This window comes from Silurus meridionalis, chromosome 23 (genome assembly GCF_014805685.1).
Source record: "Silurus meridionalis isolate SWU-2019-XX chromosome 23, ASM1480568v1, whole genome shotgun sequence".
Lineage (NCBI taxonomy): Eukaryota > Metazoa > Chordata > Actinopteri > Siluriformes > Siluridae > Silurus > Silurus meridionalis.
Window position 1 is genome coordinate 7,777,250 of NC_060906.1, and position 26,191 is coordinate 7,803,440.

General features: G+C 37.8%; 1 protein-coding gene across 2 annotated transcripts; it reads left to right on the forward strand.

Annotated features, from left to right (window-relative positions):
• Positions 1 to 939: 939 nt before the first annotated feature.
• On the forward strand, positions 940 to 26,188 carry kif26bb (kinesin family member 26Bb). 2 transcript variants are annotated; one of them, XM_046836946.1, is made up of 15 exons: positions 940 to 1,479; positions 1,664 to 1,918; positions 4,406 to 4,759; positions 8,624 to 8,766; positions 9,820 to 9,985; positions 12,032 to 12,229; positions 14,199 to 14,292; positions 14,957 to 15,213; positions 15,429 to 15,612; positions 18,406 to 18,550; positions 18,652 to 18,808; positions 18,930 to 21,786; positions 21,888 to 22,054; positions 22,278 to 22,411; positions 22,872 to 23,009. In XM_046836946.1, the coding sequence occupies exons 1-14, from the start codon at positions 1,444 to 1,446 to the stop codon at positions 22,407 to 22,409; spliced, it is 5,145 nt and encodes a 1,714-aa protein (XP_046692902.1). In that variant the 5' UTR covers positions 940 to 1,443; the 3' UTR covers positions 22,410 to 22,411; positions 22,872 to 23,009. The 2 variants fall into 2 exon arrangements, with proteins under 2 accessions (XP_046692902.1, XP_046692901.1); XM_046836945.1 differs by having other exon boundaries at positions 941 to 1,479; positions 22,261 to 22,411; positions 22,872 to 26,188.
• Positions 26,189 to 26,191: the final 3 nt, after the last annotated feature.

The window sequence follows — 26,191 nt, forward strand, 5'->3', positions numbered from 1 at the left end:
ATGAACTGTCCGAAGTGTCTAAAGGTGTTAATCGTGCTAATGGAGGATTTTTTAATTAAAAATAAAGTGAATGTTAAATAAACAAATTGTTGACTAGAAACAGAAAGAAACACACGTGTCTCTCAGAAACCATAGCAGGCCAGGTGTTAGACAAACACTATATATAAATAAATAAATAAATAAATATATATATATATATATATATATATATATATATATATATATATATATATATATATATACTCTACTGTATATGTTTGGAATGACGATGAAAGACTATTGACTATATTTCACCCAACAAAGTCAACAGTTAACCCTATTTTCTTTCGTATTTTTAACGTGTCGATGGGGGGCGCCATTTCTCCGTGATAAACTTTGTAGTGAAGGGCACAGGGACTCACTGTACTGAATCGATTCTTCTGAACCGCCTGTTTAATGGAACTGAAATCTGCATCTAATGACACTGTGTATGCTGCATGAGTTATAGTAAGTAATACTATAAAAAATGCAGTAATCTACATTTATATAATTATATGGTCACTTGTTAGGCCACATAATGCGGTATGCATGTATAATCTGTGACATAAAAGTGCAAGACAAATCAGGCTCATTGGGAAAGAAAGAGATAACTCAGTGGATAAGATGTTGCAGTTCGGATCAGAAGGTCGTGAGCTCAAATCCCTCCACCAACCTGCCACTGGTGGGCCCCTGCGCAAGGACCTTAATCATCAACTGCTTAATTGTATAAAAGAGATAATGGATTAGGGCGTCTGCCAAATGCCATAAATGTAAATGGGACCACGATCGGACATGCATTAAGGATTATTCAGTGTGTATGTGTGTAAAAATTATTTGAACATAATGAAGAAATTGGGCGAAGAGCCCTTGTGCTTGCAAATCGACAAGACTCGTTTAAATGAATCGATGCTTTCACGATTCTCTCCAACATCTCACCATGCGGTAACCAAAACAGGTCCCGAGCTTCAGGTCTCCTGACAATAACTGGGTGGCACCCTTCTTCTTTTCCTTCTTCTTCTGCACGGACTGGGAAAAGACAATGAAGGTGGAAAAAAACAATCCACCTTAAATTTCTTCTCTTTGGTTTTTATTTTAGTTCTTTGATCCATTAAGCATATTAATGTAATAATTATTCTAACACGGTCCAGATGAGTAAAAGTGAAGAGAAAAGGAGTCTCCAGGAGTTCAGCAGGACATCAGGCGTCAGATTGATCAGTGGAGTGCACGATTGAGTGATTTTTCAAGCCTTTTCTGTTTGTTGTTTCGGGTTGGAGCGCGTAAATCACGACGCAGGACACTTTTTTACAGCGTTTCCCTGTTGATGCGCCTCCGGGCTGCACCCACAGCCTTCTTTCATTAACTGAGAATAACTGGAGAACCTACAGGACACGGAATGGTACTTTAAAAACAGCGTTTTTGTAAGCCATGGGGTCTTCGGATATAGCTCGGAAACAAAGATACGTGAGTATAACATTTACGAGATGCCTAAAGCGCCCGATGTGCAACTACAGGTGTTCCTTAATTCTTCTTCTTTTTCTTTATTGCTCATGTGTGTTTCATGTTGCACATTTGCACCCGAGCATGCAAAAACATGTGGCAGTGTAACTTGGATGATGATGATGATGATGCATGTGATTGCCCTCAGCTCGCTCAGATGACCGGCAGTAAGTCGGCCGGTCAGGCGCAGTTCAGCGCGATTTGCGTCCCGCGCGCCGAGCGCCTCTCTCCAGAAGGTGCAGGAGCTTCAGGAGCTTCAGGAGCTTTAGGAGACTCCAAACGCTCCACGACCAAAAGTGAGAGAACACCGGACATTCGTTTGTGTGAAGAGTGCGTCGGTCGTGTGCTAGTCTTCAAGGAGCAAGCTCTGCGAATGTTAAAGGATGGCCACTACTCACGCAATGTAAGGACATCACCATTATACTATACTATACTATACTATACTATACTATACTATACTATACTATACCATAACATTCTATACTATACTATACTATACTATACTAATACTAACCTTGTACTATACTACATAATACTATACTGTACTGGACTATACTATACTATACTATACTATACTATACTATACTATACTATACTATACTATACCTTACCATTCTATACTATACTAATACTAACCTTGTACTATACTGCACAATACTATACTATACTATACTATACTATATACTATACTATACTATACTATACTATACTAAACTAATACTAACCTTGTACTATACTACATAATACTATACTATACTGTACTATACTATACTGTTCTGTACTATACTATACTATACTATACTATACTATACTATACTATACTATACTTATATTAAACATTATACTACACTACACAATACTATACTGTACTGTAATATACTATACTGTACCATACTATACCTATACTGTACATTGTACTATACAATATAATACTAATTTATACTGTACTATACTGCATTGTACTATACAATTATGTACTGCACTATACTATACTACACAATACTATATCAAATAATACTATAGTATACTGTACTAAACTACACTCTATTAAACTATACTATATAACACAATACTATGGTATACTTTACTACACTACATAATAACACTATAATGTACTGTATTATACTACATTATGCTATACTATACTAAATTATACTATATTATTTAATATTCTGTACTACACTACACTGCACTATATAAAATAATACTATAGTATACTGTATTATATTTCACAATAACACTATACTGTACTGTATTATAATACATTATACTTATACTATACTATACTGTTCTGTACTATACTATACTATACTATACTATACTTACACTAAACATTATACTATACTACATAATACTATACTGTACAGCACTATAATGTACTATACTGTACCATACTATACCTATTCTGTACAGTGCACTATACTTTATAATACTGATTTATACTGTACTATACTGCATTGTACTATACACTTATGTACTGCACTATACTATAATACACAATACTATATAAAATAATTCTATAGTATACTGTACTACACTACACTCTATTAAACTATACTATATAACATAATACTATGTTATACTGTACTACACTACATAATAACACTATACTGTACTGTATTATACTTCATTATACTATACTATGCTAAATGATACTATACTATGTAATTTAATACTATAATATTCTGTAATACACTACACTATACTATATAAAATAATACTATAGTATACTTTACTACACTACACAATAACACTATACTGTACTGTATTATACTACATTATACTATACTATACTATACTATATAACTTACGTACTATACTATATAACTATAATATTCTGTACTACACTACGCTCTACTAAACTATACTATATAACATGATACTATAGTATACTGTACTGCACTACACTATACAGTACTACACTATACTATATTTTTCTACACTATACTGTATAGTATTACACTACACTATACTATACAATACTGTACTGTACAATATTATACTACAATACACTATACTACAGTGTACTGTATTTTGCTGCACTATACTATACCATATTGTAAAATATTATACTGTACTGCATAACACTATACTATACTGTACTATTTCCTCAGTGAGTGTATTTCTAAACCTATGACTTCATGCATCATGGCTTTGTGCACACTTATCCTCATCCAACAGTTTCTTGTGACACAGGACTGACCCACACTTTGTAATTTAATATCCATTACACTCACAAGCTAATCTCTCTCTTTCTCTCTCTCTCTCTCTCTCTCTCTCTCTCTCTCTCTCTCTCTCTCTCTCTCTCTTTCTGTCTATCTCAAACGAGTTTAAATCGATTAGGGTCTGCTATAGAGCTGTGACTCACATGTCTCCCCCTACTCTCCACCTTCCATTACACAGGGAAGATTCAAAATAATGGGTGGAATGGCAAAAAAAAAAAAAACCACAGTTGTTTCTGTAAGGTTAAAATGAAAACGTAATGTTATTTAAAAAAGAGCGATGCATCAGTGAGCAGCATTTGTCTCAACTCTACAGTATGTAGTAGATTAAATGGGTTAGTGGACCACTCCTTAGCGTATGCCAGTCACACTCATAAAATGTCTGGACTTAGAGAGTCTGCATCCTTTGCAGTGGGCTTCATGTCCACTGTAATTAATTCTGATGTCCATTTACCGTAGTTGTGCGAGGAATGATGTGCAGGCCACACCAGCCTTCATCTTTATTTATGATGCGAATTTCTCCTCTACTACACATATTTTGCAGTGTATTTCAGTAATAATAATGAAAAAAAAATATATATATATATTATGCATGTATAAGAACCAATAATGGCAAGTTATTAAGCCACAGCCTTGCGTTCTGTCCTCTTTTCCTTTTTTTACACCAGGATCCAAAACTCTCCATCCTTCTCTATGAGAGCTTGCGAGTGCCCGCTTGGATTGGCTTCTCTGGTTACTGTGACGTCTGCTTCACTCACCTGAGCCAGCTCAAGCGGGAGGCCATCCACACGCTACTAAACCAAAACCCTACCATCTGGCCCATTTCTCCCCCTGCCAGCAACTCACCTGGCTACGATGCCTTGGGTTCTCACACTCTGCCTAGAGCCACCACCTCTCGTTCTCCAAGCCCTAGCAAACGGCAGAAGTTAAGCAACACAAGGACGGAAAGCTGGGTCAGGGAACACTCGTGCTTTGATACCCTGTGGCGTGCAAATAGTGAAATGTCACCAATTCCTGACATGGTAGGTGGCTCAGTTAAAATTCATTTAATCTAAAATTCTAATCTAATCTAAAATCTAATCTAATCTGAAAATTTAACAAAAGATTTGTTTCACCTAAAATCCTGTCTAAAAGTAAAAATTCCATATCATAATAGGATTAGAATTGTATGATTATTATATTTTAGGAACAACAACAAAAATTATATATATATATATATATATATATATATATATATATATATATATATATATATATATATATATATATATAATTTTTATTTTTATTTATTTTTTGTTCCTCAAATATAATAATCATACAATTCTAATCCTATTATGATATGGAATTTTTACTTTTAGACAGGATTTTAGGTGAAACAAATTTTTTGTTATTTCTTTCTCTTATTACAATGATTTCCCACTATATATTAGCTCCAATTGAAAGATCCCAGACCCAGTTTTCTAATGATTTTCTCAATTACATTTCTGTGCACTCGATATGAAATGTGAACAGACATCAGTAAGAGCCATTATCTCCAGGGTATGACGCAATCCAGCATGCATTTCATTATAGCATGTCACTTTTCTTTCATTTTATGTGCGTACTGATGATAGCCAGGGCTCAGGTGTGTGTGTGTGTGTGTGTGTGTGTGTGTGTGTGTGTGTGTGTGTGTGTGTGTGTGATTCACAGCCTCTCTAACCAGTCTCAATTAGAAACCAAAAAATTTGGCTGCGTGCCTTCTATAGTTAATGGCAAGGCCGTGCTTCGCCTTTAGTGATTTATTCCTGTCATACAGTAGCCAGTCAAAAATAAGGACATGATCGATATCTTGCTAATATTTAATGACTTGTGGAATATTCATCCTCTCACACTGCAGGGCGATAAATCACAACCAACCAGAAAGCTTTCTATAGTAATAATGGTTCAGTGCAGCACTTGCCCCTGTATTTGCTGATGAAGGGGTGGACAGGGGGCTCAGCTGAAAAAAGGGCATGTATGTGTAACTAAATCTGCCCCCTCCATTGGAGAAGCTAAGTGCAAAGTGAGTAGACAGAGAACTGAGGGAAGGAAAGGCGAGCAGAGGGAGTATCAGTATTATGATGATACAGAAACCCTCGACACATCAATTCCACCATCTTCTCCCAAATGAGTCACAGGATCCCTCTCAGCAGTAATTGGCATTACAACATGGCATTATTTTTCTTGTTCCAAAAAGCATGCAGTGGGCTCCTGTTTCACATTGATGGAAAAAAAAACCATTGATGAGGGCATAAAGACTAAACCTTAGTGTTTCTTGAATGTGAGTGATCCATCATTAAGAACAATCCAATCTGAGATCTGATCTAGAGAGACAGGCAACAGGCTGATTTCTGAAAGGCAAAAGAGTTAAGTGAAATGAAATGAAGTCCAGAGCTTTAATAGTCTCTGAGGAATGAAAGAGGATCTGATCTAGAATGATCTTCTAACAAGGGGGTGGCTAGTAAACAGCAACCTGCGACATTTTTATTGTTAGAATAAAACCACAGTCTACTCCAACTCAAATGAGGATGTTGCTGATTTTCTGCCTGTGTAGCTATAAAGAATGAACAAATAATTAGGAACGATTTATTACATTCATTATTATCATCATCATCCTCATCCTCATTTTATTTATTTACTTTGTTTTATCCCATTTTCCTCTAATCTGGTCATTTGCCAATTCCTACCCACTTTCTCCTAACCACCAACAAGGAGGGTAAGGGCTATTACATGCTCCCTGGAAGACGTGTAGAGCCAAGCCAACTCCAACTGCTACATCACAGGGAAGCGTAACACAGTCTTTGTGAGCTCACAAACTTCGTTATTGACTAGTGATTGACAGGGGAGTGATTAGTGTCCCTCCCACTGAGAAAACATAGATATTGAATAGACATTTGGTGCCACCCAGATGAGGATGGTGTTCCCTTTTGAGTGCAGTTTCTCTCAAGATTTCTTCCGAATGTCTTCTCAGGGAGTTTTTCCTGTGCATTTACCACTGGCTCACTCATTAGGTACAAACTTACAATTATAAGGAACAAACTTATACATTCTTTTATTACCATTTTATCTCTGTAAAGCTGCTTTAAGGCAATGTTCATTTATCAAAGCGTTTTACAAATAAAAATTTGACTAGCGGAATTCCGCACCGGGGTTGGGGTTAGCTCTGCTTTTGCAGGCGTTACCCCCACATTGAGGATATTAATGTTAGAGCTAGATGCTTAGCCACAGACACTCAATTAGCAATGAAAATGTTGTGGGATTGACATGGCAACATCGTTTCTCACACAAAAACAGGATTCATGGTTGAAATGTGAACAGTGTGAAAGGTGAAACGATAACCCAGTATTCTGTTTAGCATGACCAAGGGTTAACTATATAAATGTAAATAGCAATAATATACTGTCATTTTGTTGTAAACTATGAACTTGTATAACTATTTTGTGGAATTTGAGATATCTGAGTTGTGTAGATGAACATGATTTATTTTCTCTGTTTCATCCTTTAATTTTTTATGTTCATCTATCAGTAAAACAATATTTGGTATACATGAAGATAGCAGGGTTAATCTTTGCTACTGAATGAGTAAGATTTCATTATATACAATCTCCTTGCTTAGAAAGGAACAATGTTTTCCCCTGGCTGTGAGAAATGCAGTGAGGTTCACTACAACCACTACAACACGTTCTGTGATAAGCAGGTCTGAGAAAAGGTGTGAGCTCCAACTGGTTTCACACAACTCTCCCAGCCAAACACTTATTTATTCACACACCTTTACCAGGCAACCTTAGTGGATGCAGAGAGAAACAGTGGGCTGGAAAGTAACTGCTGTGGCTTGTTTCATTCATAGTGGCCTTACTGTTGACTGTCTGACGAATGGCTGTATAAATTGGCCATGAGTCTTTTGACAGTGCCTTTGACAGCCATATTTAATTCAGTTCAGCATTCATGACCTCATCTAACTATATGAATCAGCTCATGCTCTTTTGCCTCAGCTCCTCTGAATGAAAAACTACATATAGACTGTAAAATAAAATTAAATAAGATAAGATAAGATAAGATAAGATATACCTTTTTTCATCCCACAATGGGGAAATGTGTGTTATAGCAGCAAAGAAAAAGAAATGTGCAAATATATAAAAAAAAGTTGAGACATAACACAAGTATATACATTACAGTGTATAAATACAAAAGAAAACGATCACCATACAACATATGTACAACATATTGCACATATGTAATATTGCATGGTTTTAAATTAGTGTTATTGTACATTTGTTGCATACATTTGTTTTGTTCACTGTTATTTTTGCACAGTTAAAAACACAATAACAGTGTATATTATGGTGACTGGTTCACTGGGAGCAGCTCTGATTGTAAAGTCTAATAGCAGCAGGGAGAAAAGACCGTCTGTATCGCTCCTTTAGACACTTAGGATGTAACAGTCTGTCACTGAAGGAGCCCTCAGAGATGAAACTGTTTCATACAGGGGGTGGGAGTCATTCTCCATTAATGATAGTTTAGCTACCATTCTCCTTTCTCCCACCTCCTGTACATTGTCCAGGGGAATCCCCAGGACTGAGCTGGCCTTCCTGATCAGCTTGTCCAGTCTCTTCCTGTCTGCAGTAGAGATGATTCTGCACCAGCAGACCACACCATAGAAGATGGCTGAGGCCACCACAGAGTGAAAAAATGCTTATATGCTTAAGTATTCCGACATCGTGAAAACACAAAAAAACATTTACTTTAAATAATGTAAGAATTATAGAACAAAATTAACTTATATATAAATCTGTGTATTTATCCCTAAAGTCAGGGGTGCCTGTGGCAAGAAAAACTGAGTAAAAAATGCGTAATGTTATTTCCTGTAGGTTTCTCAGGACGGTATGAAGAAAAAAAAAGACGACGAGTCCACAGTTCTGTGCCGCTTCAGTGGTCCTCTGACGTTCAACACTTCCAAAGTTGCCGCAATGCTACCTGCTGGAACTTCTACAGCGTTCTCGTTCATCGTCAGGTAACGTGAGAGTTTTTAGCACAAAGACAGAAAGACAGAAAATCCGAAAAGCCGATCAGGCATAATATTATGATGTTATAACATTATGAGTGGTTAAGTGAATAACACTGTTTATCTCTTCATCATGGCACCTGTTAGTGGGTGGATATATTTATTAAGAAGCAGGTGAACATTTTGTCCTTAAAGTTGATGTTATAAGGGGGACAAATTGTGGCGTCTGGACGACTGAGTCAAAGCATCTCCAAAACTGCAGCTCTTGTGGGATGTTCCTGGTCTGCAGTGGTCAGTATCAAAAGTGCTCCCAGGAAGGAACAGTGGTGAACTGTTGGCAGGATCATGGGCGGCCGAGACTCATTGATGCATGTGGAGAGTTAAAGCTAACATCTTCCAAGAGACGAGCTCCTGTAGCTCAAATTGTTGAAGAAGTTCATGCTTGACAGGGTTAGAACTGTTTTGGCAGCAAAAGGGGACCAACACACTATCAGGCAGGTGGTCATAATGTTATGCCTGATTTGTGGTTATAATGTTATGCCTGGTGGGTGTATAGAGGTCACTGAAAATATATTTGAATTACTAATTAACTAATAAAAGATTGTAGAAAGATCATTACTCGTAATCCTACATTCCAGTGGTAATGTTAGTTCTCACTCTTTAGTGTTCTGTATTGTTTAAAGACTATAATCACACTCTTGATGTCACCTAAATGAGGATGGGTTTCCCTTTTGAGTCTGGTTCCTCTCAAGGTTTCTTGCTCATAATATCTAAAGGAGTTTTTCCTTGCTACAGTCACCATGGCTGCTCATCAGGGATAAATGCACCCCATTCACCTTAACTGTTGATTTCTGTAAAGCTGCTTTGAGACAATGTCTGTTGTGAGAAGCGCTATAGAAATAAACTTGCCTCGACTTGACTAATTATAAATGTTGCTAAAGCCTTTATAAATAGGATTTTGCATTGTTTCAATGAAACGTAAAGGACTGCTGAAGTCAACTCACAAATACACAGTATTCACGTATCAACGTTTCTGAATAACACCAAACCACATGTCCCTAGGGCAGTCCAGAAGTTGCACTTGACCTCAAGAAGGCGGAAGCAGTGCTCTGAAAAGGACTGCTATCCCACCAACTTCTATGGCCTTCTCCAGAAGGACCCTCCTCCTGCACCATTAAACCTTTTACAGACTCACAGCAAGAGCCGCGAGTTACCCGAGATGCCAAAGGTACCACTGCCTTATTTCTTTCGTCTTAACTTAATCAATATACTAAAGTCGATGTGAATTAAAACGCATGGAACGACTTAATTAATATTTAATCTCTATATCATCTTCTAAATATGTTGCATTTCGGTCTTGTTCACACCCACCAACCCCTTAAACCTTTTAATGTTATTTTCACTTTTTTGTGCCGGATCCCAAGTGTAGGAAAATCAATTAAATTTAATTGAAGCGTATTGCAGCTTTCCCGTCTCACAGCTCACACTGCTGGAGAATCTTCTTGAGTTTCACAGTAGACAGCTCTCACAGTAGCACCTGCTGGTGAACAGGCACTTAGCCCGCCTGCACCAAGAAAATCTGCTCGAGTAAATGGACGTTTTAAATAATTCATCCCTCATAAATGCAATTTAAAAGGACACAGTAGACTTGGGGATATCACCAGTCAGTGAAGAAGCACATTCCATATTAGACTCAAGTTCTGCAAGCTAGCGATTGAATCAGGCAGGTCGTCTCAGGGCTTCAGTAATGACTAATACATTTTTATCATCATGTAGCTACTCGGGAGATCAGAAACATTACCTCAGTTAAAAATCTAAGTAAACATTTTTTTATTTATCCTGCAGACAAAAAAGGGCCCCGCTCCATAAACCCACAAAATTAAGGCCATGCAAAGACAGTTCGAGGGGCAGTGGCCGAATCCAAAAAAAGGTCACTAAGGGGGTGGGTCTGTGTTTGAATTGAGAGGGGCTGGGGGGATCCGGGACCCCCCATAAGGCATTAGGGACCCCCCATGACAAATAAAAAATAGACTTATTTTATTAGACCAAGAGTATATTAGTCAAAAATTTATGACACAGAGCGGATTAGCAGAGTCGGTGGATCTTTAGCGGAGCTGTAACAGAACACTTTGACCCATGGGGTGGGTGGTGGTGAGTGAGTGTTTGGTGAGAGGGGCAGCTCAGCCAATGAGGGCAGAGGGGGAGTGTAACCCCTGTGCATGACCATGCCCAAATAAATACAATGGTTGATGCATTTGCCACAATCAGCACAACTAGTCAAGATTTCTCTAAAAACGCTGTGGTCGTCTGTAAAAAAGAAAAGTAATTATTACTTTTTTTTCTTGACAAAATAACTGTATAAAAGTATTTATATGTATCATGTATAAAAGGCACAAATGTCAGATCTCAGCCTGCTTGAGACTCCTAACAACCATCGCAGCCTCCAAATATGGCCACCAAGGACTCCGACTCCACAATTTCCCTCTCTCAGTCTCCCTGCTACTGATTGTGCCTTACTATTTGTACCTAATTCGATGTTGCTGGTTAGCCCTAACCCTAACCCTTATTTTGCACAAGTTTGCATATTAGACTGCTTGTACATTACCTAAACCTTGATTACCTGCTTGGATGGGTAAACACGTACAATTATATCCATATATATATATATATATATATATATATATATATATATATATATATATATATATATATATGTATATATATGTATATGTATATGTATATATTATAGGACATATATATATGTCCTCATATTGCATGTCACCCTAAACTGAACTAAAACTCACAGTTGGGGGTGAAAGCAAACGTCATAGAGTACAGCAAGTGGAGACTGTGTCAAGTGGCAGCAATCTTTTAAGGCTCTGCTGCTTTGTGGGAGTCAAGGAATACTCATTTGCGTAAATGATTATTAATGTTAATATAAAAATCATAATAAGTCCTTCTAGGAAGTTAACATCTACAGTATAATAGAACTATGAACACATACTCTAGCTTTTATGCTATATGGAATTACACACACTCATATTTATCCATGAAAGTGCAGTAAACTTTATAACTCTCTTTAGGATGCTTTATGAATAGCTAAACTTCGTGTTTATGGCATTATACTGTATATAGACAATTATGAGAAGATGTACAGTAGGATCCAGCATATAAAAATGTATTAGCATGTAGTAGCTAGTATTAGCATTTTGCATTGTTATTCATGGACACACAATACAGATGATGTTTTTTAAATGTTTTCTAATGTTTTCAGGTCAGAGTAATGCTGAGACTCAATCCGATTCCGACAGCAGGCACGCCTCATTCCCAAGCCCTTAAAGTGGACCTACATAAAAAACAGGTCACAGTGTTGGAGGCTGTCACACAAAATACACAACGATCGGCAGCAGGTGCCACTTTCATGCCGAAGACTTTCTCATTCGATGCTACTTTTGGTCCTGAGTCATCCCAGGTACTAATCACACCTTTACTGTGAAGTCTCTACAATCATCATGCTCTTAATTCCCACTCCTATCTTTACATATATAACTTTTAAGTTTTTAATTATTAGTAGCTTTTTCTAATTCTAATTTTCTAATTTTGTCATGATGCCATGCTGTAAAACAGTTGCCAGCAAAGCACTTTGAAGTATTGTATAATTTACTGGAATATATTTACACAGAATCCTGTAATGCTTTTTACAGTATATTACAGATTGTTGGCCAGTAAAATCCTTATAAATATAATTATAGTATACTATAAAATCTAATACAGTACATTTCCTCATGTAGCAGATGCAGGATACAACTAAGATAAAGGTTCAGAGTTTTGCTCAAGGAGCTGACTGTGGTGACTTTGCTTTCCCATTGAACACACACACTCCTAATCTGTACTTCCTGAGCCACCATAATGCACCAATTCAAGCATGTCACTAACTTAAATAAGGAAAATATATTTACTACTATACACCGACCAGGCAAACTTTATGTCCACTGAACAGGCATAACATTATCACCACCTGCCTAATATTGTGTTGGTTCTCCATTTGCTGCTAAAACATTCGACTCATCAAGCATTAACATAATTAACTTCTTCAGCAATTTGAGCTACAGGAGCTCGTTTGTTGGATAGGACCATACGGACCAGCATTCGCTCCACACGTGCATCATTTAGCCTCGGCCGCCCATGACCCCTTCACCAGTTCACCACTGTTCCGTCCTTGGACCACTTTTAATAGATACTGACCACTGCAGACCATCACAATTCGTTGTGACACAATTGTTCCTACTTTTAACACGACAACTTTGAGGACAAAATGTTTACTTGCTGTCTATGAAATATATTCCACCCACTAACAGGTGCCATGATGAAGAGATAATCAGTGTATTCACTCACCAGTCATAATGTTATAACATCATAATGTTTTGCCTGATTGGTGTATCACCACCTGCCTTATTATTATTATTATTATTATTACTACTACTACTATTACTACTACTACTACTACTACTACTACTACTACTACTTCTACTACTACTAAGGAGTAGTAGTAGTAGTAGTAGTAGTAGTATTCTTTTCCGTAATTTTGCATTTTGATGTATTACGATTGTCTGAGTAGTTTGTCTGGTGATAGTGGCTGCTGCTGTTGGGAACAGAAATACAGTTGTAGAGGGTGGCAGGGAACGTTGTCCATGCTGGATTAAAAGTGTTTCATCATCATGAAAAGGTCAAAGCCTTCTGAGGCTCAGTATTGTAAAAAGAAAAAAGGGTTTGATAAAAAGAACAGTTTTTTAAATCGTTTTATGGCAGGTTGAGAATTATTTGTATGATGTGGGGGTGGGGCATTTGGTGGGAGGGCGGATTCATGAGGAGATTATGACAGGATCTCACAGAATGCCAAAAAGGCTAGAAATGGATCACATGGCCACACAGCAACAATGAAAACGTTGATTTTTTTTTTTACAATTTTATTTCTATTTTATTGACTTTCATAGTGTTTTATAAAAAAAAAAAATCCAAAACAAAAAAGACCACTTAAAAAGGCTCCTTATTTTCTTCACTTGTACAGTCACTTTTTTTTTACCTATAAATTTTTATTATATATGTAATATTTAAATTAATAATTAAATCACTTAATATGTATACCACTAATATAATATGCACTTTATTGCATGTGACAAAACCCCAGCACATAAATCCACCCCACCCCACCCCACAATAAAAATAAAAATACTTGTTAAGGTGCTTAGACAAATTTATAATTAACATTAATAACCTGTAGCTACGAGATAATTAAATAAATACATAAATACTAAAATCTCAAACTGTCTTTAAGGATTTTAGTATTTATGTATTTATTTCTCCTTCTCCTAATCTGAATTATAAAAACACCCTGAATTCTTTTGTGCAAACTACATTAACCCATTTAATCCTTTCACTAGGCTAAGGTCTGTGAGAAGAGTTTGTGTGAGGTTCTCCAGTCTGTTGTTGCTGGAGCAGATGGCTGTGTTCTAAGCTTTGGACAAACCAAAGTGGGTAGGTGCAAACGTGTATAACGTTAAAATCTGCTGCTGAAAGCCTTTAGGTTAATGTAGTATAAAATAATTGCACATTTCTCTGGCTTGCATCAAAATGTGTGATCTTTGACCTGTTTCGTTTTCCCACTTATAGCTCAATGAATCAATTATACATCACAGGAAAGAACAGTGTAATATTTTAGGCTATCGTGCACCACTTACTTTGATAGCACATACTGTAGAGGCCGAGATTCAACTCTGAAAATAATCCTGGTGGTGATTTGGAGCACGGCTTAATGGATGCGCGTTAATGCTGTCCTCTCTCTAGTGAGGGCTCGGTATTGGAGGTCATGGTGGCCTTTCCACTTAGAGGGTTATTAATAGTTATCCAGTGAAAATCATGAAAACAATTCTTCCTTGCTGCCACCTTGGAGAATTGCATCACTAGCTATTAACTAATTGAATTTGCAGCCTATCTGTCATGATTCCTGGCACAGAAACAAAAGCTATAAATCTTTTAAAGTGGATTGTGGTTAGCTAAGGCTAATAGCAGCGTGCGATTTTGATTGAACCTGACATCCCAGGAACATATTTTAGACCGTACGTGAATTGGAGTGACACAGCTGCGACACGCATTCTGTTTTTCCTTTGTCTGTTTTGATGACTCTCTTTGTTGCTTACAGGAACATCTTACACTATGCTCGGGCGCGATGACAGCGCACCGAACCTAGGGATCATCCCTTGTGCCATTTCTTGGCTTTTCAAGCTCATTAAGAAAAAGAAAGACAAGACATGGGCAAACATCACAGTGTCTGTGTCAGCTGTGGAGGTGTGCGTGGAGACTGAGGTCATCAGGGATTTGCTGTCTGATGTCGAGGCTGGAGAACACACCCATAAACCAAATGTTTACCTCCAGGAAGACCCTGTTTGTGGAATACAGGTTAGGTTTAAAACTCAGATGTCAAAGTGCAGGGAAAAGATTATTTAGAAAAAAAGCATATGGTGGACCAGCAACAAATGACCATGTGCATGCATTATTCATGTCATATGTAAATATTTATAAGGAAGCAAAAAAGACATGTTGAATAAATTAAATCATCATTAATAATCATAATCCAGACGTAATCAAAATTTCATGTCAAAATTTCCTTTTAGCTTCACAACAACAGGCTAGTAAGTGCTCCAACAGCTGAAAGAGCTGCCTGCCTATTGGATGCAGCCCTAGCGTCTCGTAACACAGCCACGGCAGGGTGCAAAGGGACATTTCATCATCACTGCCATATGTTCTACACTCTTCATGTCTGCCAAAAACACATAGAGAGCAGTCCTACATCTGGGAGTAAGTAGCATTGATTATAGTTTCTCAGGTTTCAGATTTTTTCCGGTACTGATAGCAATGTTCACGTTCTGTGAAGGAAATGTAATAAATGCATATATATTTCATATTGTGTCCTCCACTAATATTGGCAATTTATTAATATGAAAAATATGAGCAAAGATGGCTGTAAAAATAGTTTAATTAATTGCTTAATTTTATTTAAACTTTATATCTTTTGTTTAAAAAATTCACAAAATATTGATCTTATGGATCTTATGGATGTCAATAACAGCCCAGTTAAAAAAAAAATAATAACATTTTTTATTAATGCAGTTTGAATTTCTGTTTGAATATTTTATTAAAAATATATATAAATAAATATAAATTAGGCGAAATTGAAGCCTTTAACACAACGCATATTTATTTACAAAGTGATATCCATACTTAGATATAAAAAAAATAATAATCACTAAACATTTGTTTTAATGATGCGCCAATCTCAACTCAAGCACCAAAATCTGCCATGATGCACACATCCGGCAATTGAACCGTCCATGTGGAAACATAGCAAAAGTTCCATTTGTTTTCCTGATGATTTACAAAAATTAAAACACCATAATTACTTGTTAAAACATTTGCAAGAATATTTTGTTTTCATGCCCTATGTTGAGTTTGGTTAATAATAAACATACCTTTGAATAAGACAACGATATTTGGGAAAAGGATTTGTACCATTTGGCCAGGCAGAGGAATCGAGCTGGGAAGGATATGCTACAAGTTAGAGCAATAAAGAGTGGAGATAGAAATGTGTTGACTAATGAGGAGAATGTGTTGGATAGTTAGAAAATGGAGGGAGTATTTTGAGCAGCTGATGAATGAGAAAAATAAGAGAGAGAGAGGGTTGGATTATGTAGAGAAGGTGAAGCAGGAAGTGGATAGGATTAGTAAGGAGAAAGTGAGAGCAGCGATTAAGAGGATGAAGATTAGTATATCTCAAAGCAGTATTTACTTTGAGAATGTTGATGGAGTAGTATAGAGAAGGTCAGAAGGAGTTGCATTGTGTATTTGTATATTTGGAGAAAGCGTACAACAAGTTGCAGATAGAGGAGTTGTAGTATTGTAAAAGGAAGTCAGGTGTGGAAGAGAAGTATGTAAGGGTGGTGCAGGACATGTATGAGGACAGTGTGACAGCAGTGAAGTGTGCAGTAGGAACGACAGACTGGTTCAAGGTGGAGGTTGAACTGCATCAAGGATCGGCTCTGAGCCCTTTCCTGTGGTGATGGACAGGTTGACGGACGAGGTCAGACAAGAGTCTTCCTGGACTATGTTTGCGGATGATATTGTTATTTGTGGTGAAAGTAGGGAGCAGGTTGAGAAGAGCCTGGGAAGGTGGAGGTACACGCAGGAGAGAAGTGGAATGAAAGTCAGTAGGAGTAAGACAGAGTACATGTGTGTGAACGAGAGGGAGGGCAGTGGAGTGGTGCAGTTGCTGGGAGAAGATTTGGAGAAAGTGGAGGAGTTTATGAAGTGAAGAAAAGAGAAAATGGGAGAAGCCGGAAGAAGAAGAAGATATGCACAGGGATGGCAGTATTTATGATAGATGTATTTCAAATATAAAATTGGATTTTGTAATTTGCATTTGAAAGGTTGGATGCAAATGGCTAAATATTTATATCAAAATACTTAAGTTTTTGTGTATTTTTGTATTTTTAAAATACTGTAAAATACTTTGTAAGAAGTCTACATAATGATATAAAAATGCGGCCTCTGATTGGTGCCTTCTCAGTAGTTTGCCCAGACTTGATGAGAACAGAAAATTGATTCATATGGAAGAAGGTGTTACAGTTAAGAAACGCACAGGCTGCCAGCTTTCAAATAGGATTGCAGTGATTTATAAATCATTACTCTTGATAAATTGATAAATCACTAATTGAAGTAGCTGTTTAGTAGGATCTTGATTTTGCATACCATTGCATAATGACTGCCTGTCACATAATATATGATTATATTTATGATTACCAATCAAATAATTCATTAGAAACTATTTGCAATGAACACAGCTACCATCAGTCATCTTCTTATGAATGACCTATTTGTCATTGAGTCGGTGTTGCTGATGTAAAGTAGCTCTTTGTTACCAAATATCAAGTAACTAAATTAGCATACAATTATGGGTCATTCGCAAACTGTTTAACATTAAACTGTTGGTTGCTTTAAAACTGATCTGTTATCTGGTTGCATAAGTCAGATTTATTGCATTAATCAGCCAGAGAAAAGCTATTGTTATCAAACATTGTTTACTTAATCAACTGAGTCAGTGTAATGGTAAAGCATCGATCAAATTAATTTGGAAGGTTTGCGAAGAAATTTCATGCTCCCTTGTAAAAGTATTTTCAAATGGGTAAAATGGTTGAGCGCAAGGATTTAAACGAATGAGGAACGGTGGTAAACCGGCAGAAGGGTCCTGGGCTACCAAACCTCATTGATGCACGTCCAACAGACGAGCTCCTGTAGCTGAAGAAGTTAATGCTGTTAATGTTTAATTAAAGTTAATGTCCAGGTCAGGACTGTTTTGGTAGCAAAGGGGGGACCAACACTATATAAGGCAATTGGTCATACTATTATGCCTGATTGGTGGCCATAAAGTTATGCCTGCTCAGTGTACTTTAAATATATTTTTCCTATATGAATACAAATAATGACAATTATGCACAATTATAGAAATAATTGTGCAGTCGGTTTTCGCAAGTGTTTGATGTCCATGAGAGCAGAGAGAGGAGCCATCTGAGTGTTCTGTCGCTTAAAAATCCTCAGTGTCTGTGGAACAAAGCAAGCTGAGCCTGATTGACTTAGGAAGCTGTACCAGTGAGATGACTAAGACCAACATCGAAGTCTGTCTTCTGGACCTGGGCAGTGTTATTATGGCCAAGCTCAATGGGCACAAACACGTCCCTAACAAGTATGCCAATAAAATATTTTAAAGTAACACTCTGACATCAAATGCATGTATGAAAAATCATGATAAGTTCAATGAACACACTGTAATTTTTTTTCAAATAGGGGAAGCAAACTGGCAATGCTCATGCAAGAGTCTCTTGGAAATGTCAACTGCCACACGACGATTGTAGCCCATATCTCTACTGCTCATGAAGACCATTCCGAAACCCTGTGCACCATTCAGATTGTCTCTCGCATTCGAAGATTACAAAGGATCAGGGTATGTTTTTAACTTTTAATTTGATTTGAATGCAAGCAGTTATTGCGTAGTATAATTTTTGCATGGCTTTTAAACCAACAAAACAATATTGATTAACTTTTTTCCCATAATTTTTTTTCAGAAACAAGCCTGCAACTCACCTGGAACAAGAAGCTTGGGCAAAGAGAAAAAAGCGAACAACTCTTCTAAACTGAGAGCATTTCGTTTTGCAGGCTCATTGGAACATAATTTGTCTTTGCCCCAGCTCTGTGATGATCTTGAAGACTACTCTGAGAGTGATAAGTCCTGTGACACTGTGTTCTGTGTAGATCCGAAAGGTGTCCTCCACAATAAAGAGGCCAGAGGGAATCAAGAGTTTGTACCTATAATTCCGTCTTTGCAAAGGAACAAGGCCAATTTAAAAAGCTCATTCTCTATAAGACACTATGATTTCTTACAGTCGATTCAAAAGTCCAAAGAGCTAAAAAAACTTCCTGCTCAGCAATATTCTAGTGCCCCTGACTTGGAGTGTTTCAAATGCAACACCTTTGCGGAACTACAGAATCGACTGGGATGCATTAACGAAAGCGAGATGGTCAGTTCGCAGCCTGCGAACGCTGTTGTTAAATCGGAACTTCTCTCAAGCAGAGTTGAGAACATGCCAGCTGAAAAAACAGACATTCAACAATTTTCATGTAAAAAACAGACTAATGAGAAGGAACAAGGACAACCTACTAGGAGAGATGCCTTCAGTAAGGACGTTAAGGAAGTACCTTGTGAATATTCTTGTCAAGAGAACATCCTTCCACCCAAATTGCACATGGCTAGTAACTACATACAATGTGAACGAGACACTGAATCCCAAAGCCTTCCTAAAACAATAGACACAACTCCTTCTGTACCTTTGCCAGTGGAAGGGCTACCATCTGATAAGTCAACATTGCCCCCAAAGATTCGGATACCCCCTGTGGGTAAAAGCTCCTCCTCTTTGTCTGCTGTCCTAGGGCCCCAGATTTCTTTCCCTATTACTCGGTGTGAAGTTATTCCACAGTTCCCCACAGACAGCCAAGGAGAGAAAGCGACAATTACTGTAACAGTTCAGCAGCCACTCGATTTGAACGGACATGATGAACTTATATATTCAGTTGTTAAGGAAGTCGAGGTCAGTGGCCCAGTTAACATGGGCAAGGCTGCGAAAATAGCAAATATGGCTGACCTTGATTCTCTTAAAAACTTGCCACTAGGGTCTCAGCCTGTAAAGATCATAGGTAGTGTTGGAAAGGAAGAACCTGCCTCTAAATCTGTACCTGAAGTTCAGACTTTAGGTTCAAATGGAAACACATCAGCAGATTTATCTGCAGGCAAGACCAGTTCTATGGGTCCAAACTGTATCATCAATGCAAAGAGTGACAACAACCCCTCTCAACTCGATGTTAGATCAAAAGAATTCCCATCTAAAACTGTTACAGAGGCAGACAAAATTGATTTTGGGTCCATTTCCCAATATGAGATCTCAAGGTTCAGGGAGCATGCATTTGAGATTTCAGCAGAGCAAGAAAATGCTGATAGAGAGTGTAACCAAAGTAGTGGGCAGCTTTGTGGGGAGCTCAAAGACAAGGCTTTGTTAACAAATCAACGAATATTAGACAACATTCAGATTAAACCAGCAGAAAATCTAGCCTGTAGTTACTCAACATATGACACTAGCAGCCTTACAAAAGCTTGGCTCGATACTGAAAAACAGCATACTTGTAAGGATGCCTCTTATCTCAGTACAAGCTGGAAAAGTGAGACTTCATATGGCTCACAAGCAAAAAGTAATGCTGCTGAACCAAGTCTCAAAGAATGGGGAAAATATAGCAAACCAATGCCTTCAGTACCAAAATCAGATTACATTCCCAGTAAGAAAAACAGAAAAAATGTGCAACCTACTATGACCCAGACAACATCAGAGAATCAAACGACCAACCCCAAATCGCCAGTTGATGAGAGCACTAAGCTATTTAGTGCAAAACTGGAGCAGCTAACAAACAGAAGCCGGTCTTTAAGTAGAACAAATGTTGAGTGCGTTGCTTTACAGCCTTTTGAGCGTAACAATAGCATGTTCACTCAGGGTTCTACAAGAAGTATGGAAGGCAACTGTACCCCACCAAAAGTCAACAGACATCTCGAAAATTGCCAGGATATGGGGTCTAAAGGAAATCTGGAAAGACAATATGCATCATCTCATGCCAACAACACTGCCTGTCCTGGTTTGCGAACAGTTTTTGAAGCAGACCTCCTCTCTTTGTCCAACCATAGCCTTAGGAGAGTTCCAAGGTTTTTCCCACTTTATGATGTTGATGAAAGTGACACCAGTGAGCCTTGTAAGATTAGTAACTCCAAGGTTTTGTCTGGCCCAGCAGTTCAGAAGTTGTCTGGAACAGCCAGTAATTTATGTGGATCACCAAAATCCAGCAGACGCTCAATAAACCGAAGCTCAAGTCTGTCTCCTGATGGATTTTCCAGAAAACAGATTTCATGGTCTTCCCAATCTTTGACCCGAAAACAGACGAAAGCTTCAAACTCATCCAAATATCCAAACAAACTACTTAATGGACGGGTTGAGGTTCTTAGAGCAAGTGAGGACTCCCTCTCTAGCTTGAGCCAAGGTAGCTCGGATATCGACGATCTTGAGGAGTCAAAAAGAAAAATTAAACTGTTAAGCCATACCTTGCCTTCCCCCTACAGCAGGATTACAGCTCCACGTCAACCAAACCACTGCAGTGGCCATGCCAGTGATAATACAAGTGTTCTGAGTGGGGAGCTTCCTCCAGCCATGTGTAAGACGGCACTGCTGTACAATCGCAACAGTGTGGTCAGCAGTGGTTATGAAAGCCTGAAGAGGGACAGCGAAACCACATACAGCAGTACGTCAATACATGACTCAATCAGTGACCAGAGCTGCTTTAACAGTACTCTGAAGAGTAGCAGAGGTTCTAAGAAAAGAAGCAACACAGGTAAGTCATTGTCCAGGCAAAATATTTATGTGGTTATTTATTTTTCAAATTAACATTTTTGCTAGTTCTTGATTATTTAGCAATGATATTTCTGTTAACAGGATCCCATCAAAGACATCCATCACAGGATACCCTGTCATCTTTCAGGTCTGCAAGTGGGTCCAAAATACGCTGGGTAGATCGTGGTGACTCCGATGCTTATGAAATTAAAGTTTATGAGATCGACAACGTGGACAGTTTGCAGAGGAGAGGAAAGGCCGGAAAAAAGGTAATATTTAAATATACTGTAAATATATTAAGTTTGGTGGATCTGTTCACAATCCTCCTATATTATGATACTGGCCCCTTTACCACTAGCCTGGACCGTAATAACAACTTTGCTGTATGAGCACATTTGAATATCAGTTCAAATTTGTCATACACTTCATGGTCTTGGCTGTGGATAATGGGACTTTATTTTGGACATGTTGTCAGAGTGTTGTCTGCTTCAGTGCCAAGCTGAAATTCCTAGAGCATCGACAACAAAGGATTGCAGAGATGAGGGCCAAGTACAACACCCTAAAGAGAGAGCTGGAACAAGCCAAACAGCATCTAATGGTAGATCCGAAGAAATGGACCAGTGAATGTAAGTGATCCAAATAATTTTGAGATGTTTCGATTGGTTCATTGGTCAGTTTGGCCCGATTCTCAAAGATAATTTCTTTCAATTAACATTATGATATATACCTAGAGGGAAAATCCATCTACATATAAAATATTGAATATAAATTATTGGTCACTTTGTAAATAATAAAAGTATAGCACATCTACTACTAATAATATATAAATAAATCAGTTGTTAAAAACGATGCATCGCGATACAAATGCCAACTTGTTTCCGATGCACATTGTTTTACTTTTATGCCAATGCACTGATGCAAATCATTTAATCTTACCATCCCTTCATATTAAAGAGTGAATCTGAGGTTAATAACATGCAAATATCTATTGTTATTAAATATTATAACAGCTTGTCATGGATTTTATTTTCAAAAAGTTTTGTAAGATTTTCAACAAGTAATTCATTTCTACTCTGATCTTCACAGTTAGCCTCTGGCAGACATTCGAAGTAGATTCTTTAGAGCACTTAGAAGCCCTTGAGCTGGTGACACAGCGTCTGGAGTTCCAAGTATTCCGCTGCAAGGCGCATGTCATGATGGTAACCAGTTTTGATGCTTCACCAAAGCGAAGACAAAGGAAGAAGTACCGGCCACCTGTCGAATATAAGGGATTCATAGGGATATAGGTATACAGCATCCCCAGAGTTTACGTTAATTTGACCTTTTTCTTTTAATCATGTAAAAAAATGCAGAGAGACATCGCTGCATTGTTGCCACCAGGTGGGAAATACACTTCCTTCCATGTATGTGCAAGCATTCATGGCGCTTCCTGGAATAATGTATGATGTAGTACTTGCAAAAAATACCTGTCATACAGCCATCGTTCCCTGGAAACCTCTCTTCTAGCCAGTAACTGTTACATCTTGTATGCAACTAGCATACTATTTTAACTCTCTGAAGCACAACGTCATGAGGAACTGGAAAGGTGCTTTGCGATTGCCGTAACACTCGTACAAATGAAAGTGGCAAAGATAACCTTGTAAAACCTTGGGGAAAAAGTCACTTAGATACCAGTGTATACTTTGCTGGAGCAGTAACTCACCATGTCTTGTTGACAAAGTGACCCAAGCAAAACAGAGAGTAGGCCATTTCAACTCATTATGTGATCATTAGCATAAAGGCCTCTAAGTCCTCCTAGAGACTCCAAAGTGATGGTATCCATTGTGGTATGATGCCACATATTGATTGCTTTAGCATAGACGGGAATTTCTGCCCTCCTGATGTAAAGCCAGGCTCTTGGCAGTTGGGCTGGAGCCAAACAATGAGGTAAACGTTTATTTGCATCAGAAAAGCTCCTACCTAATAGCATAAAAACCTGTTTGCTTACATTTATCAGTGTGTCATGGACTGCTTGGTCACAGTCCTTAGTTGGTGATTAATAAAAGTGCCAAGCCCACATACAAATGGCAAATGTTCTACTCAGGGAGAAAGATGCCAGGATGTTCTGACCAGTAGTGAGAGATGTAGTGAATATCAAGGTCTTGCTGACCACCTCATGGACAAAAACAGGATCCTATGCCAGCAGAGCATAAGTTTTTTTCTTTGGAGAATATGAATCTGCAATGGTTATCTTAGTGAGGAGTACCACCTATAGTTTTCCAAACATTTCCTAGCTGTTTCCTAACCCTTCTGCAGACACAACTCTCCTGGACAGTGTACCTGCTGCATTATTGTTCAGACTTGACAGATAAGATGGAGATGAGGGAGAATATGTATACTGTATATGGACCCACCTGAAAATATTCCTTTCAAGCAGATGAGAAACATTTGACCTTGTGCTATCCTGCTGGTTGGTAAAGCTGACATCACATCTTTGTCTGAGTTTATCAATGTGTGGCAACCTCTCGGAAGCATTAAGAAGTCATTCCAAGTTACTTAATGTGATTTACCCTTACACTAAGGGGCTAAATATCCATTATTTGGCACCACACCACTTCCCATTCTGCAACAAAGGCATCTTTAGCAATTATCTTTCACCAAATGGCTTTTTTGAAAGCATACTCTAAACCAAGGCACCGTTCTTATAATTGGCATTGAGCTTCCAAAAAATAAAAAAACCTTGGAGGACAGGTCACCTGTGGTTCAGACTGTAGCTGCATAATGTGTACATATAGTTCAATGTGTCTAAAGGGAAGAGAAAAAAAAACAAACAAACAAAAAAAAGATGGCTGTATGAAGAATTTCTTAATTGCAAATATTGCATCATGAGTATGTGACTCTACAGAATGTTTCATGCACAAGCAGGCATCCATGCGTTTTGTACCACTCCTTGTGGTTAGGTGGGGTAGAATAGAAACAGAACCAAGTTTACAACAACATCGTACCTGCCTCTAAAGCCAGGGCTTCTAAACTCACAATTTACAAATAGGGTTTTCGAGAAAAACCTATTATCTCCTGTTTTGAATAATTCACTTGGTTATGCTATTTAAGATTAGAAATTCAGATGTGCTAATACTTTGAATTGTATGGGGAGTCGCATTCAATCAAGCCTCATTGAAATAATTAGGATACATGTTATGTTAGCCATCTTCACTATCCTGATATGCAGCACTGTTGTACTACAGCAATAAAAATGGACAGATTTTCCTGCCCATCTACCTCTGCTAAACAAACCACCACACACTCTTGAAGACCAAATAGTTTTCCTAACTCTGGAGTGGTACTTTTACCAAAGCTTTGAACCTACTGAAATGTCTGTTAAGTGCACTATTCTTCTAGATTTTCTAGATTTTTGATTATAAGGTCAGAGTTTTTGATTTGAGCTGTAGATCATGGCAACAGTCACAACGACAGTGAAAAGGAACACAGAGCTTCTCAGTGTGATTAAAATCGCTGTGCATGAAAACGCTAAACAGTTTTACCTTCACATGCATGCACAGTCATGAGTCCTCTGGTTCACATTGGGCCATATAACACCATCATCACCCCGGCATGGATTATTTCTCACTATAATAACAAAAATTAACCCTACAATGGTAAATCAGTATAAGGAATACTCTTCTGTTTTTATGATACATGTATGCATTTACTAACATAATCATGTTCAAATGTTTCTGTAGTCCTACTGTAAAAAGGGTAGATTGGTAAAAGCTTTTTCTGTTACAGAAAATTCAACCCCTTCACCCCCCACCCAAAATGTTTGGAAACCTGGCTCTAAAGCACTACTAATGTATGTAGCTAATACACACGGTTGCTGGTCTTGTCGAAACACAAATGGCCATTTTGGCGACAGCTAACACTTGGCTACAGGTCAAGGCAACATATTGGAAAGCAGAGATACAAATGACCTTGGCAGATGGAGGTCTTACATCGAGTTGGCCAATAAAACCAAATGCCTTTGCTCCTAATTTGCTTCCTGAAATGTGCGAGCAACATTTCAATTCCATCACTTTGACAATTTCTCTTCATATATCACATATTTCTTTTTATAAATCTACTTTGTAAAAAGGTTTTTGTATTGTTATTTAAATGTTTCCCAATTTGTCGTGTTAGCTTGTGCATATTTATTTAAAATGGTCTAATTTGCATATACAGTTAATCTGTATTAAATATGGGAACTGTACTGGATCATTTATCGCCTTATACTGTATGACTGGCACTTCTTTCTGTATTTAAACATGCTTGTTTGCTTACTACACACAGTGTTCATTTGGAACGAATTTGTCTAGTGCTTAAGTCATGGTCTTTTGCAACTTTGCTGTGAAAATGATTTTTTTTTCATAATAAACTGGAACGCCATCTCACAC

Coding starts and splice junctions, on each gene's coding strand:
- kif26bb (XM_046836945.1), top strand. CDS start 1,444: ATGGGGTCTTCGGATATAGCTCGGAAACAAAGATAC. Junction 1,919..4,405: donor ATGGCCACTACTCACGCAAT/GTAAGGACATCA, acceptor TTTTTACACCAG/GATCCAAAACTCTCCATCCT. Junction 15,613..18,405: donor GAGCAGTCCTACATCTGGGA/GTAAGTAGCATT, acceptor AAAAATCCTCAG/TGTCTGTGGAACAAAGCAAG.